General features: G+C 40.0%; 1 protein-coding gene across 1 annotated transcript; it reads left to right on the top strand.

The window, feature by feature from the left end:
* The first annotated feature begins 218 nt into the window (after positions 1 to 218).
* On the top strand, positions 219 to 15,028 carry ldlrb (low density lipoprotein receptor b). The gene is made up of 18 exons (XM_058403324.1): positions 219 to 439; positions 5,194 to 5,316; positions 5,442 to 5,564; positions 5,645 to 6,013; positions 6,179 to 6,301; positions 6,441 to 6,563; positions 7,187 to 7,306; positions 7,557 to 7,685; positions 8,079 to 8,250; positions 8,600 to 8,827; positions 9,044 to 9,162; positions 9,402 to 9,541; positions 10,171 to 10,312; positions 10,399 to 10,551; positions 10,906 to 11,103; positions 11,206 to 11,280; positions 11,382 to 11,545; positions 11,764 to 15,028. The coding sequence occupies exons 1-18, from the start codon at positions 355 to 357 to the stop codon at positions 11,803 to 11,805; spliced, it is 2,628 nt and encodes an 875-aa protein (XP_058259307.1). The 5' UTR covers positions 219 to 354; the 3' UTR covers positions 11,806 to 15,028.
* Positions 15,029 to 16,037: the final 1,009 nt, after the last annotated feature.

The raw sequence follows: 16,037 nt of genomic DNA, 5'->3' as shown, positions 1-16,037 counted from the left end.
ATCCTCACGTTATTGTCAAGGGGGCGTGGTGCAGAGCGGAGAGGGCGGTAACTCTCAGCCGACTCTCATCATTACGTGACGTATTCCAGTAACCCCGCCCACAACATCACCAAACGTACTTTATTTCAGACATCACGCCACTGACTAAGCACCGCCCCCTTCCCCCCGGCACGAGCTCCTCTTATGAGATGGATGGGATTTGATGCGAGAAGAATTTTGCACTGTGCGCTCGCGCTCTCTCGGCATCACACTAAATACTACACTCTTCAGAGAGGCGTACTGTAAGATATATTCTGAGTATATATATATATATATATATATACCAAAAAAAACCCTTATAAATAAACCTGTTGAATGCGGGGGAAGATGCTGTTAAGGAAAAGCTGCAGTCTAGTTTTGAGCTGCATTTTGCTCGGGATCATCTCTCTACCTTTAAACCGTAAGTACCATTAATCTGTTAAAATTATTCCTAGTGACTGAATATTCATCCACATTTAATGGAAAATTAAATTCTGTATATGTGACATAAGTTTTATAGCATTATAAGCATTATATATTTGCTACAGTTTAGTTAAACTTTCCACTTCTACACACACACACCTATATATGTACTTATTCTTGCGTATGCATCACTAGGTTTATTGATGACATTACATATATAATGATGTCATTACATAAGCTGCATTTGATATATAATGAAATATACAATATATATATATATATATAATATATGCTTCTTTTGCTAAAGGTTGACTGGGACATTTATTTCCGGTCATAAAATTTTAGTGTTTTCTACTAATTCTAGTGAGCGGTACTTGTTGATAGTGAGCCGGACACCAGGTATTAAATCTGTAGAGTAAACATCCCTCAATCGTTCAGATTTCACATCAATTTTTACATAATGAAAAATGTCTTTAAAAAAACCCGGACCTAAATAATAAACTATGGATCTTAAACTATAGACAAGAATGAATGGGATTCATACCGACAGTTTTGATTGGTTAGGCGATGACAGCGTGTGCTGCATCGTCCAATCAGAAGAGAGCTCTTAGTTTGGTTGCGTTAAGCATGATGCGTGAATAACTAGAGGGCGTGGTCCAGACCGGTTTCATTGACTCGGGTGCGGCGTGTCCTGACTTTTCCTTTACAATTCATTCTTGTTAGATTCTGCATTATAACATCTCTAATCCAGGTTACAATAGTTATTTTAAGCTACATGTACTGTAATAATTTGAGCTGAACCATTATGATTAGTTACACTGATACTGTACTTCCTCACTTTGAGGATTGTGCAGGATTTTTAACAGTTCAGTTGTTACTGTACCACCCAGATAATTTAATAACATACTGTCATTACTGATAAAAGACAATCTCATCCTCCCTCCCTACCTCTGCCTCCCTCCCTGTCTCTCTCTCTGCGCCCCCCTTCCTCTCTCTCTGTTCCTCTTGCTGCCCCCCCTTCTCTCTCTCTCTCTCTCTCTCCCTCTCTCTCCCTCTCTCTCTGTTCCTCTTGCTGTCTCTCCCCCCTCTCTCTGTGCCTTTCTCTCTCTCTCTCTCTCTCTCTCTCTCTCTCTCCCTCTCTCTCTGTTCCTCTTGCTGTCTCCCCCCCCTCTCTCTGTGCCTTTCTCTCTCTCTCTCTCTCCCTCTCTCTCTGTTCCTCTTGCTGTCTCTCTCCCCCCTCTCTCTGTGCCTTTCTCTCTCTCTCTCTCTCTCTCTCTCTCTCTCTCTCTCTCTCTCTCTCTCTATCTCTCTCTCTCTTCTTCTCTCTCTGTTCCTCTTGCTCTCTCTCTCTCTCTGTGCCTCTCTCTCCCTCTCTCTCTCTCCCTCTCTTCTTCTCTCTCTCTGTTCCTCTTGCTCTCTCTCTCTCTCTCTCTCTCTCTCTGTGCCTGTCTCTCTCTCTCTCTCTCTCTCTCTCTCCCCCTCCCTCTCTGAAATCCTGCCTTGTCATCTTTTGTACAAAGTCGATAAACTTGTCTGAGCAGTGCTGCCACTTCAAACAACATTCAGAGCATTCCTTTCTCTCACCTTACAGATGCACCGAAAGACAGATACCTAGATCTTCAAACCTATTGTAGAGTACAGTCTTCCAGATGCACTGCTGTTCCAAAGGTTTTAAACACCATTATTTTAATTCCTTTACAATGAAAAAAGTAAGGCCAAGGTCCTTAACCGTCACCTGCTCAGTTGTATAAATGACATCAATGTAAATGTCAATAGAAGGGATGATTTTGATGAGTAATATCTTTCCTTATTTGTTGTCATACTGTGAACACATTATGAGAGAGTTACAGTATGATTGCGTTGCTTTCTGGGTTAGTAAAGCGGTCGTGTTCAAAAACACAAACATATTCAGTGCACAGGATGGTCTGGTTTTAAATTTACCTTCCAGCAGAGAGATAGGCAGTAGTGCAGTAAACAGAGCGCTCATGCAATCCCATAAAAGGCAGGGGATGAGGCTGAGAAGAGGATTGTTATGGAAGAAAAACGATGTTGAGAAGTGTAGTCGGTCAAGTCTTATAGAAGCCATATTCACCTTTATAAGCAGTCTGTGAGCATGGGTTTTTGCGTCAGGTGGCCCGAAACAAAATACACTTTAAATCAGCCATATTGTACCTTACAAGCAGAGAAGGTCACTAAGTAGTAGATTCTGATTGGTCTTGATTAATTCTCTATAACAGCAGTTTTGTTAATAGACTTGCCTGCAAAGTTTATATTAATGTCCTCATGCCCAACTAACACGGAGACATATATGGTATAGCAAAGTTTGCTTTTAGCAGTGTAAGAAAAATAAAATCTCTTGAGAGAATGCCTGTTTCTAGCAGCGACACCATATGTGATAACTTTCCAAACCGTTAAATGTAACTATAAACGGATAAAAAGTTTGACATACTCCTGTAATACAAATTTTAACTGTTGCGAAATTGCTGTGGCAAACACTAAATAATAATAAAAATAAGAATAAAACACTCTGGGAAAACTTTGTTACCATTAACAGCCTGTCTTGCTGTGTTATTCGTTACTTAGCTGACATGTAGGTTCAGGATTAAGGTTGCAAACCTTGTAGGACCCTGTGATGCAACTTTAGCTTACTTGGGATAAATAACCCGGCCGATTGCATTGCTGTATTCGGCAAATAGAAAATAGATCTTGCGAAGTCGGTGTTTTGTAATTTGTAGCTGTGCATATAAGAAACTGGGTTTTGTCTTCAGGGAACAAATGAAATGAAAGGTTATTTTGAGTGAGTAGAGTTTACTTTATCACACAAAAGGTATATAAAAATAGTTCTCGTGTGACGTAGATGCCAGAAGTCAGAATGGCGTGTAAAAATAGAGAGAGATTTTCAATTGATTAAAAGCGCACGAGGTTCAGTGGTGACATTTTCCTCAAGAACCAGTTTTAATACCGTTCAACAGCAAAAAACACACAAACTGAAACAAAAGCCCATTTTTACAATAGAGCAGATTTTCAACATTCACCTGATTTACCTGGTGCAAAGGGGAAGTGACTCTTTCTGGGTGGAATCTTAAAATTCCTTGACTCCCTTTACCTCTCTCTATGGTTGAAGGTCAGGTTTACGCTTAGTGTTTTTTTATAGATTAGGACATGACCTTGTTTTTTTTTGTATGAATGGAGGAATGAACATATGGAAATCCCCAAAGTGAGCGTGCGGTCTGTGGAAAAAGTGTGCTATATTTACTTTTTGCTTCCTGTGTGAGTGTATAAAGCTGTGGGATGTGGAGAAAAGTAAGCATGGCTTTGTGAGTTTTCAGTTAAATAGAAATGAAAAATATACCTCATACACAAATCTTTCTTTCTTTCTTTCTTTCTTTCTTTCTTTCTTTCACCGCTCTTTATAAGTGTAGCTTTGAAATGCAAATTTTTCTGCAGGCTAGAAGAGGACAACCTCAAAGCCAGGGATGGTCACTGTATTTCCTGGATTTGACGCACCAGTTTAATCTCGGGTTGTTTTTTATTGCGAAACACTTTTGACTAATACCCCGTCTGCTGTCATTTGCCAGGAATTCCCAGGCTTTAGAAAAACTCAGATCGCTACAGCATCTGTCCAGTTCCCCGATACAGTCCAGATAAGGTTACCATTCCCGAATTTCTCCGCCTCCACCGTTGCCTGCGTAGTATTTAAATTATGCAGAACATCCTCTGAGACAAATGAGCAACTGGTGGGGTGATTATTAAACTCCTCCTCACACCATTGTCTTAAAGAGGCAGGCAAAAATGGCATTGGCTTAAACAAAAAGCTTAATACTGTAACCAAAAACAAACAAACAAAAACCCATAAGAATGTGGTTGTGACGGTCTGCTTACTTCTGACCTGAGCAAACCGTGCCCTCATTCTCTACTTCAGGGTTCTCTCTCTCTCTCTCTCTCTCTCTCTCTCTCTCTCTCTCTCTCTTTCCCACATTCTCTGTTTCTCATCTTTTCCTCATGCTATCATGATACTTTAGGGCTTCTTTAGGGTTCTCTCTCTCTCTCTCGCTCTTTCTCTCTCTCTCTCTCTCTCTCTCTCTCTCTCTTTCATCAAGTTTTTCTTAACAAGCAGTAATTCATACCAACTGTCACACCTGGCTGCCTGGTTACATTACTGCAACAGTAACAACAGTTACAGGACGTGGAGATAGGGTGTGTGTGTTTGTGTGTGTGGGTGTGTGTGTTTGTGTGTGTGGGTGTGTGTGTGTTTGTGTGTGTGGGTGTGTGTATCTGAATGTGAGTGTGTCTGGACTTCATGGTCATCTGAGTCCAGATAAACTTTATAGCTTCCCATGATTAAAGTTTGTGATGTTGTTAATCATTAATGCTTCAACATCATTAGACACTATCAGCTTCCTGCATGTTTTTTTTCCATGCTTTAGAGTCGGACTTAAAAACACAGGAAAATGTAGCTATTGAAGTGTTTAGAAAGTAAAGCAGGACGCTGTAAGTGATTATTTAAAGGTGCAGTGTGGAATATTTAGCCTTTCTAAAAACAATTTACAGCTTCTGGAATGCAGAGTTTTCTGGGCCAGAAATAATATTTGCCAGCCATGTAGCTTCTCTCCTAGGTTTTAATAGTTTCAGCATTGGGAGTATGGTTGATTTATGGGAAGGGGGAAAAAATGTTTTGATTGCAGTTCACCTCACAGACCACAGAGAGCTGAAAAATAACAAATCGCTCCTTTAATGCTTGCTTTGCTGCAGATGCTGCTACATGTACAGAGAGTCAGTTTCAGTGTGGGAACAAGAAATGCATCACGAATCGTTGGGTGTGTGACGGGATGGACGACTGCGGCGATGGAACCGACGAACTACCGGCCTCCTGCAGTGAGTCACATGTGTTTAATCTCCCATTGTTATTAGATCATTAGATTAGAGTCATTAAACTGCTTGCTAAATTTCTGTTTGTATTTAACAATCGCTGTTCTAACGATGACTCCTCTCATGACCAGATGAAAAGAAATGTCTGCCGTCGGAGTTCACCTGCAGTGAGAGCCCTGTTCAGTGCGTGTCCTACAGGTGGCGCTGTGACGGAAAGGCCGATTGTGAGAACGGAGCAGATGAGCAGGGCTGCGGTATGTCTTCATCGATCATGTACCAATGTCGCTTATCCTTTAACATCAGTGCTCACCCCTCACCTCATATCTCTCCTCAGCCTTGAAGAATTGCTCAGCAGACGAGTTCCGCTGCGCAGACGGCCAGTGCATCTCTTCCTCGTTCGTCTGCGACGAGGACGCCGATTGTTCGGATGGCACCGACGAGGCCACTTGCCCCAAGCCTACCTGTACAGCTGGCTCTTTCCAGTGCAACAGCACGGTGTGTATTCCACAGCTGTGGGCTTGTGACGGAGACGCAGACTGTACAGATGGCTCAGATGAGTGGAGTGTCCACTGCGGCCACAAACCGACACCAAGCCCTTGTAGTGGACAGGAGTTTCAGTGTAGCAACGGCGAGTGCATCCAGGGCATATGGCGCTGCGACGGAGGCTTCGACTGCCCCGACCAATCAGACGAACACAACTGCAGTGAGTCTTAACAGACACATCAGTAATGTATTATTCTTTAAGCTACAGGTAATGGGGTCAGATTTATGGACCCTACAGTGAAATTGTCAGAGATGTATATTCCTCTTGTAAGCTTTTTCATGAAAACAGTCAAGTCACCTTCAATATGTTTGTTTTCACTGGTAGCTGTGGCCACTTGTCAACTGGATGAGTTTCACTGTGGTGATGGTAGCTGTATCCCCGGCATCCGCCAGTGTGACGGCGAGTTCCATTGCAAGGACCAGAGTGATGAAAAAGACTGTGCCACAGGTGAGAATATTTTCTCTCATGGATGTGACGCTACGGCTACGTACATCCTGCTTGCTACTGCTTATTTGCTACTACGCATCTTTCTTCAAACATTAATGTTTAATAACGATTAATATCTGATGCTCTTGTCTGTCTCCAGCGAGTAAATGTGACGGTCCGGACACTTTCCAGTGCCGCAGTGGGGAGTGCGTCAGCATCGATAAAGTGTGCAACAAGCAGCGTGACTGTAGGGACTTGTCTGACGAGCCTGTTAAAGAGTGCAGTAAGTGCAAAGATCGTATAACCATCTGCATATATACATACCAGAGTCTCAGAATGGTTAGCTTACTGGAACTTTACATCACACAGACAAGGCTAAATAAAGCCTAGATGAAGCAACAGAAAGAGAGAAATGTGCAGACATAGGAAGAATGATTTTGAGTCAGCAATTTTATGCCAGAATAGAATTCTCAGATTCCAGGAAAGGTGAGGAAAATATCTGCTCAGGAGAAAATCTTCAATCCCAGGAGAATAAAACAAACTGCAAACCACCAACATCCAGTCAATCAGAACTAACAGACAATAAGCCTAGAAATGTGTTCTCCTGGGACTCTTTAAATAGAAGAACCTTACATCTTTTTATATGTAACCTTTATTTATTATAGAGGGTCAATCCTGAGGTCAGTTTGTGCAGTGACCACCTGATTTTGGACTAATATTTGTATGTTGTGGCTGTGTACGTAGCTTTGAAGGAAACATTGATGGGAGGGGCTGAATTTGTTTGGCTTTTGAGTATCAAAACAGCTGACTTCGCCCAAAATCGCCGACTCTATCTTTAAGCAAAGGAGAAGCACAGAGTGATGTCAATTTCTAAATGAAACAACTCATTTTTATCCTTTTCCCCAGATATCAATGAATGTCTTGAAAGTAATGGCGGCTGCTCTCACATCTGTAATGACCTGAAGATCGGCTACGAGTGCCTCTGCCCTACAGGCTACCGCCTGGTGGACCACAAACGCTGTGAAGGTAACTCCACTGTTCTAGCAGTCCAAATTTGACAACCCCGATGTAAAGAAATGGTCAAAAGGAACAGGAAATACAATGATAGTAGTGCTTTGCTTCACTCTTGCTCCATTTCCAGATTAGCTTAGATTTTTCCCTGTTACATGATGAATAATAATCCAGGTCTTTGTTGCTTTCTTTGCTGCCTAAGAAGAGTGAAATAAGTGGAAGCTCTAGCATTTGTATTTGACATCAAGTCTGTTTTCTGCTGCAGACATTGACGAGTGTGCTGATCCTGACACCTGCTCTCAGGTGTGCCTGAACCTGGTGGGCAGCTTCAAGTGTGATTGTCAAGATGGCTATGAGATGGACCCCATGACCAAAGAGTGCAAAGCGGTTTCTGGTACGTCAAAAACTTTCGCTAGAATATCCCTAGTACACTAGAATTGGAAACTGACAGGAAGCTGAAAATAAACCAGTAAATTGGCTGAACTGGAAGCAAGTGAGAGTGGGTCAGTTTGCGTCAAAATGCTTGAAACTTATTTACACTTCTGCTTTTTCTGAACACGCGTAAACGAAGTCCTCACTAGGTAGCAAACGATGTGTTATTAGCGTGGTCACATACCGAAATCTGTGATAAGCAAACTTATGAGCAAACACGAACCAGTGGTCTGGGATTCAGAGAATTCCATCACATATCATTAGTAGCATTTTCGAAGCACCACCTTAAACGATATAAAATGTGAAGAATGCATATTTATCTCTAACTCCTAGCATTTGGTTTCTTGTCCTGCAGGTAACATACCTTACCTGTACTTCACCAACCATCACGAGGTGAGGAAGATGACACTGGATAAGAAAGAGTACACATGTCTGATCCCACGACTGAAGAACGTGGTGGCGCTTGACATGGATGTGTCCAGTGGGACAATCTTCTGGTCTGATCTTTTCCACAAAAAGATCTACAGGTGAGTGGGTTCATCATATCAATTAAGAAAAAAAACCCTATTATTTAATATTTATATGTGAATTTGTTTAACTGGTTCATTTTATTTCCCCAAGTGGTTCAAATATTTTAAGCAACAAAATGATTAAAAACATATCAGATTCCTGACAAGCCCTGAATGCTCTCTGCAGGTCCTTAATGCAAACCTGGGCTTTATTTGCTTATTCAAATCCAATACACTTTGATGTGTTTTCAATTTGTGCCTTGGTCCACCAGCCAAAGAAATGAACACAGCCTGAGATACAGCTTTGACCCTTATTGTGCAGTTAAAGTAAACTTTTGGTCCTAAACCTGATTTGCTTATTTCCCAGCTCTCCCATAGACAAGGCTGCTTATCTGTCGAACCACGTCACCTTGATTGGCAACCAAATCTCCTCTCCCGAAGGCTTGGCTGTTGACTGGATTCACGGCAACATCTACTGGACCGACAGTTCCCTTCACAGCATTTCTGTGGCAACAAAGGACGGGTCCAAGCATAAGACTCTTATCAAAGAAGGCTTGGACAGACCACACGCTATTGCTGTAGATCCAGTGCACAAGTAAGCTATGGTTCCTATGCTATAATATAAATAAACGTGATGGGTAATGATAAACGGGTCTCAAGTTCTTTCCTAACACACCAGATCCAGTTCATCAGCTAACTATCATGTTGTTCATGAGCTGGATCAGGTTTGTTGGAAGCTGAGGAAACTTAAAACTGTGGAGATCCCCTGGTCTATTAAGGTAATGACCTGTGTGTTTTATTGCCACTGTAGCTTCATGTACTGGACCGAGTCAGGAAACCCTGCCAAGATAGGGAAGAGTGGCTTAAACGGGGCAGATCGTACAGCTCTGGTAACTGACAACATCGCCTATCCCACTGGCATCACGCTAGGTGAGTAAAAACCTACTTTCTTTTCACTTTGCAACTTATATACAATGCATTAATCATATGAATGCTCCACTGTAGCTTAGTTTATATACTATATAACTGGAGGGTTTCTATTACCTACTACCACTGATCTATATTATATTTAGCATTGCTTTTGGGCTCATTGTGGCTTTAAAATCTGAGAAATACTGGAAATGGTACATGACTGTCTATATGATGAATGTGCGTCTGTTTTTGCTCAGACTTGGTGAATCAGCGACTGTACTGGCTGGACGCTAAACTGCACATGCTTTCCAGCATCAGTGCCAACGGTGGTTTGCGTCATGCGCTCATCGTTGACGAGAGGCAGCTGGCTAATCCGTTTTCGCTGACTGTTTTTGAGGTGTGAGCATGTGTTATCTTGTGGGGCTTTAAAGAAGCTGTAATCCATGCTGTTGCAAAAGCATCTACAGTAAATGAAACAAAAGTTCCTGTGAGAATGAAATTTGAGGTCCCTAATTTTCCACTTTCCTATTTGGCAGAAATAAGAAGTCATCAGCATTCACGTTTGCTATGTTTTGTTAGCTCACCAGCTAGCTAACCTGCCACATTTGTGGGAGAAGATTTAAGTCATCTTTTAATAAATATTATTACTATTCACTGTTACTGTTAACAATGCTAGCTAGCATAAGCTAACCTGACAGGATTTCTTAGAGGATTTTTAAAAGCTAGCTACATTGTGCACAGGTTAAAGCTTGCTAGCTAGCTATCAAGAGCTAGCCTGACAGAAGTTTAGAAAGTATATTTACGATATGTTCATCAATTAATTTTCTGTTTCTTTTTTTTTTTTTAAAGATAAAGCTAAGTAGACAGTGAACACGAGTTAACCTGACAGGAAGAGGCTTTTTAAGTTTTATTATCAAGCTAGCTAACATGAAGTAACCTGACAGGAATTCTGATTCAGTTTATTTAGGGATGGATTTTATTTATTGTTTGTTTTTGACCCTGGGTCTTATGTACTGTGTTACGCAGGAGAAAGTGTTTTGGACAGACACATTCAGCCAAAGCATCCTGAGTGCTAATCGTCTGACTGGAAAAAACATAACCAAAGTAGTGGAGAACCTCATGTCTCCCAGGGACATTGCGCTGTACCACAACCTCAAACAGCCCAGTGGTGAGGGATTTAAACCTATAGTCACAACAGAATACCTCCATATTGTTTGTTTTGCATGTTTCATTAAATGTTGGTTTGCTGTCCAGGTACAAACTGGTGCGAAGAAGGCAACCAAGTGAACGGTGGCTGTGACTATCTGTGTCTTCCGGCTCCACAAGTCAATCAGCAGTCCCCCAAATACACTTGCACTTGCCCCGATCACATGGTCCTCGGCTCTGACATGAGGAAATGTGTAGAAGGTATGTGTGCCATTTTGTGAAATGATTTGGCAAAGAATCTAATGTACACTGTTTTTGCCTTATGTTCCATATGGTCAAGAATCGACTGGTGTCCAATATTTGCTTCATTATTTTATGTAATGTAACAGCTGACCTGTTAGAAGGGTGACATGCTAGCAGGGTGGATTAAAGCATAAATTATGTGGATTATAATAATATGCACACACTTAGAACTTTGCTACTTTACTATTATCTATACGTTTACTATTACAGAAATGTTTCTTTGTAAATGCGTGAAAAGTTAAAATAATATTTCCAGAACATTGTTTGGCTTTATATCAATTTAACGTTGTGTTCCCACATTTGTTCACACAGCTGTAAAGCCAGTGGCCACTACAGTCGTGGTTCCACCCCCAGTTCCAGCTAGTACTGCACCAAAATTGCCCACCACCACACCTGCCCTAAAGACAACCAAACAAACACCCAGAACTACAGGCTCAATGATTTCCTCAGGTGCTGCTGGGTTTCGCAAGAACGTCCCAGAAACCAAGACTGAGATCACTGCAAATGAAGGTACTTTCTAAATGTACATGCGTGCCAAACAGCACTGTCTCGTATATCACGTGTTACAATGCTATTACAGTATTGTAATAGTATTTTTTCTTTCTCCTGTAGGTTCAAATGATGTGCACATTGCAGACACCAGCCCTTCACAACACTCTGTTGCTCTCTATATCATCCTCCCTATAGGTTTGTATGCAAACTACATGTTTAACATATGACAAATGATATATACCCATGCAGTTTATTCCATTTCTACAATATTTCTGTCCTTTTCTCCTGCTGTGCAGTGGTGATATGCCTGACTGTGTTTGGCGGTATGCTCATGTGGCGTCACTGGAGGCTGAAGAACACAAACACCATCCACTTTGATAACCCTGTGTACCAGAAAACCACAGAGGACCAGGTGCACATCTGCAGGAGTCAAAGCCAAGATGGCTACGTCTACCCGCCGGTAAGATGACATAATATCTCATTTAGACATCCTGCTGCGATGTATTTGTCAAACACAAACAGATTCAAGTTACCATATATGGTATTACAGTAATTCCACGTTAATCTGTTCATTTTTACATATAGACAGTAAGATACTACGTCTAAATCTGCAAGACACGATGGAGAAATCTTTACCTCTTTATGACCTTTCCAGTAAACTCCCTTCTCTTTTCTCAGCATCAGATGTTATGCTTGGACGATGAAGAGGACATTGCGTGATGTCTCTCACGGAATGACGCAAACAACCCCATCGGAAGTCTAATCTGAAGTACAAGAGAGACTCAAAGGTTAGCAACGGACTCTGGATGATGCTCACATGCTTTGAGTTTCTTTTTTTTTCTGCTGCACAAATCTGAATGTGAAGGAAAAATCCACTACATGAAGCTTTCTTTTACTCGAAGCATGGACACAGAAGAATGTCATCATATATATATATTATAGGGTTTTTTTTAATGCTTTCAAACCAAAAGCCAGCAGATTTTCTTGTCTGTAGAAGATATAGCATTGACACCACATCTTGCAGCCAAAATGTAGTGACATATAGATTAGATTCCAGATTAGAATATGAAGAACCTCAGCGCCTTGAAAGAAGTTTCGGGTAAAACTTTTTCGAGAAGCCCTGCACACGGATTTGTGAATTAGAAGCTGCAGAATGCATATACTTATGAAGAGCCCTTGCTCTGACCGCATCTAGTGCACGTTAATGGAAGTATATTAAAGGAATACTTTAGAGTTGATCAACGTCATCTCTTTCCACCTCATCTGTACCATATATCTGATTACCATGGACAAGAATTTAAATCTCTCTGTCCTGAAAAGAGAACAGAAAACCTGTTTACTTGAAACCGGACTTGTTATGGAATTCTAATAAAAAAGGGGCAGTTGCTGAATTGTGAAGCTTTAAAACAGATTTAAAACAATTACAGTAAAAACTAAAGGCAGAAGATTCCATATATAAATATTAATTGATTATTTGACTGTCCTATCAACGGCAGCATGGTAGCTCAGTGGTTAGCACTGTTGCCTCACAGCAAGAAGGTCCTGGGTTTGAATCCCGGGGGCCTTTCTGTGTGGAGTTTGCATGTTCTCCCTGTGCCTGTGTGGATTTACTCCAGTTTCCTCCCACAGTCCAAAAACATGTACATTCGGTTGATTGGTCATTCTAAATTACCTATGTGACCCTGTGATGGACAGGTGACCTGTCCAGGGTGTACCCCTGCCTTTTGCCCAATGTGTGTTGGGATAGGCTCCAGCAGACCCCGTGACCCTAATTAGGAATAAAGTGGGTATAGACGATGGATGGATGTCCAACTTCATTATAAACATGCTGGGCATTTTTATCAAGGCGGAGAAACGTCAGAAATCCTTGTCTATGGTAATCACATATTTTCTACGGACACTACAGATAAATTTTGATAACCACGTTGAATAACTCTGGAGTATTCCCTTTAATGGAGTGTGTGTGTGTGTGTGTGTGTACATTTGCAGAGTGTAAAAATGTCTACAATTGTCCACAGATGTTCATAATCACTAATTGTGTTTTTGTATTATAGCCATTGCTGGGCTTTAGACAAAAAGTGTTACCTGCATTTAGACCTTGAATTGTAAATAATAATTTTTCTCGATGTGAAGATTTAACTTTGCCTTGCACTACACTTCTTCTTTTTTTGTTTTTCCCCCGATCGTCGTAACTTTCTGAACGACGAACTAGATCGCAGTACGAAGATATATTGCACAGTCAGAAGAGACCTCGTTTAGAAGTTTATATAGAGAGAATTGAAGCATCCTGAGCCATGACAGCCATTTTATATATATATATATATATATATATATATATATATATATATATATATATATATATATATATGACGGTACACTACCATGACTTGCTTGGCAGGACAGTCTGCTGTCCAAAGTCATCTAGTCATCTTTCCAAAGAACTATTCAGGGATAAATAAATAAATAAATAAATAAAAGAAATCCATACAGGTTTGTTTTTACGATGCTCGCACTTGAAGAGAACAGTATGTTACCTCTCGTTGAAGAAAATGCAGACAGAACAGAAGCTTTATGATATTCGTGGTTTGCCGAATGATTGACAGCATGCCAGCTCATGTGCTTTTCGGAGAACTATGTGCCTGTACGATGCCTTCCTCTGTAGATTCGTTAGATAAGTGTCTTATCTGTTTGTTCTTGATTGAAACATGATTTACAATTGAGAAGAATTTTTTTTGTGCGCCTTAATTCTCAGGTTTTCAGAACATACTACAGATTAACCGGGCCAGAATAATACAACTTGATCTCTTTAGTATATGTAAAATTTTTCTTTTTGAGACTGTGTAATCAACGTCAACTCATGTATATCGACTACGCTGCTGCTGTTTTGCTTTGTTTTTTTGTACACTCCACAAATATCTATTTTGCAAGCTTGTTACAGTAGAAGTCGTAAACTGAAGTCAATGTAAAATCTGTACATAATGCTTGTGTATATACCTTTTCTGTCATTCATTTCTTTTCTTTTTCTTTTTCTTTTTTAAGTTTGTATATTTCAAACCAGAGATTTTGTAAATAAGGAGAAAATGCTTTATTTATTGTAACATATCTATAAGTGTCATTTTATTTTCTCGACTATTTGTGGAATACAAGGCTGTTCTTCGGCCATAAAAGCGGTCATACTTCATTTATTCTCTAATACACAGGTACCATACTCGAGGGTGTACAGTCCCTTTTTTCTCTAACTACTCAGAATACTTACACTGTTATAGATGGCTTACATGACAAGCATATCTTCATCAACTTCACTTTTGGCTTGTTACTGTATGGAGTGCTGCTTTTCGAAGGTTTTTTATTGTATTTTGTGTGGAAGTTACACCGCACGCGAACGGAGATACTAGATACTAGATACGGTTATTTCGATTCTGTAGGCATGTTACAACTCAAATAATATCTACAGGAATCCTTTTTATAAAGTTCAACTGTAATGTGCTAATCTAAATCCATCTCTAACAGCACATACCATGAAATTCCAGTACTTTATAATTTCTTCGTGTTTCACTTTATGTGTACCGCTAACGTGAAATGGCACGAAGAAATCCACAAAAATACTACTATACTGAGCCATGTTAACACCAGACATGTCATACTGAATAAATGGCATCAAAAACCATTCGACAGAAATGAACTTGTAACAACGTTTGTGCCTTTCTATAATCTTACCAGGCCTTATCTAAGCTGAAGAATTTATTGTTATTATTATTGTTATTGTTTTTGCAAAGGAGTCTGCAAAAATCTAATAATAATATCTAATTAAGATAAATGAATTTTGCTTTAGCTTGCTTTAAGAGAAATATTAGTCTGTTATAGACTAGACATAAGTATCGGAATGGTTCGAACCAAGGAAACTGTGTTTTGTGTTTAATAAATGACTTTATCAATCTCTGAACGTGTTTAATATTCATGGATTTTGTATAAAGATCCTTTGCTGATCCAGGTTACTTGTTGAAATAAAAACGCAACACAGGTTATGAAGTACAGCTTTAAGTACAGGGAACTCACACTGAATTATATTAATATTAATTTTTTTTTTATCATATTCATCATATCAGCAATCATATTAATTGCTGGCAAAAAAAAGAAGAAGAAGAAGAAGAAGAAGAAGCAAAAGCTGGATGTCTTCTCTGGTTCTGGAGTCTATTTGTCTAAATTGTATTCATTAGCCAAACTCTTCTCCTTTAACCTTACAGATCTAATCCAATCACAGATGACCATGCGAATTCTAGTGATATCATCGATGATGTTTTCCTATCATGTCACACCTAGCCTTAAACCTAATGCTAATTCTGGAATTTACTCGCAAACTTTCAAAGAAAACTGAAGGCACATGAGCTAAAAGCCACCTGCTAAACATTTTCAGTAGGAAAGTCCCACCAATACCCACACATGGACATTTACCTTTTTAGTATGAATCTACGAATCACTTTTTGTTTCAACTTTTTTACTGATTAGGTTTCGTATGCTAGTTTATACGGTTATTGCTGTCATACCCTAATTAGCATACAAAGTACAGAAGTAGCCATGAAACCTGTTTCTTTTCTGAATAGAGTGGGAAAAAAAATCTGTGGTTGAACCTAATGGCACTGTGTGTTAAAAACCTGATGAATAATAGAAAGGTAAGAGGATGTTTCACCCAAAGAGACCCTCCCAGAAACCCCTCTTTCCCCTGACACTCCTTTCTTCTTCCTGTCTGTAAGCAGGATAATTGTAAAAGAAAATCATAGACAGTTTTTTAAACCATTACAAAAAATATCACCATGTAACACCATGATCCTGAAGGAACTGACAGAATATTCTACTTCACTTTTCCTGCTAACAGACAGGAAGAAGATTGAGTGGAGGGACGGTGATTCATCACTACTGGGCTTCTGTGTGTGTCTGTTTTGTCAAAGCATCCT

The sequence above is a fragment of the Hemibagrus wyckioides genome, linkage group LG11, assembly GCF_019097595.1.
Source record: "Hemibagrus wyckioides isolate EC202008001 linkage group LG11, SWU_Hwy_1.0, whole genome shotgun sequence".
In the NCBI taxonomy this organism is placed as follows: domain Eukaryota; kingdom Metazoa; phylum Chordata; class Actinopteri; order Siluriformes; family Bagridae; genus Hemibagrus; species Hemibagrus wyckioides.
Note: the sequence above shows the minus strand (reverse complement) of the source record. Positions and strands in the feature narration are given on the sequence as shown.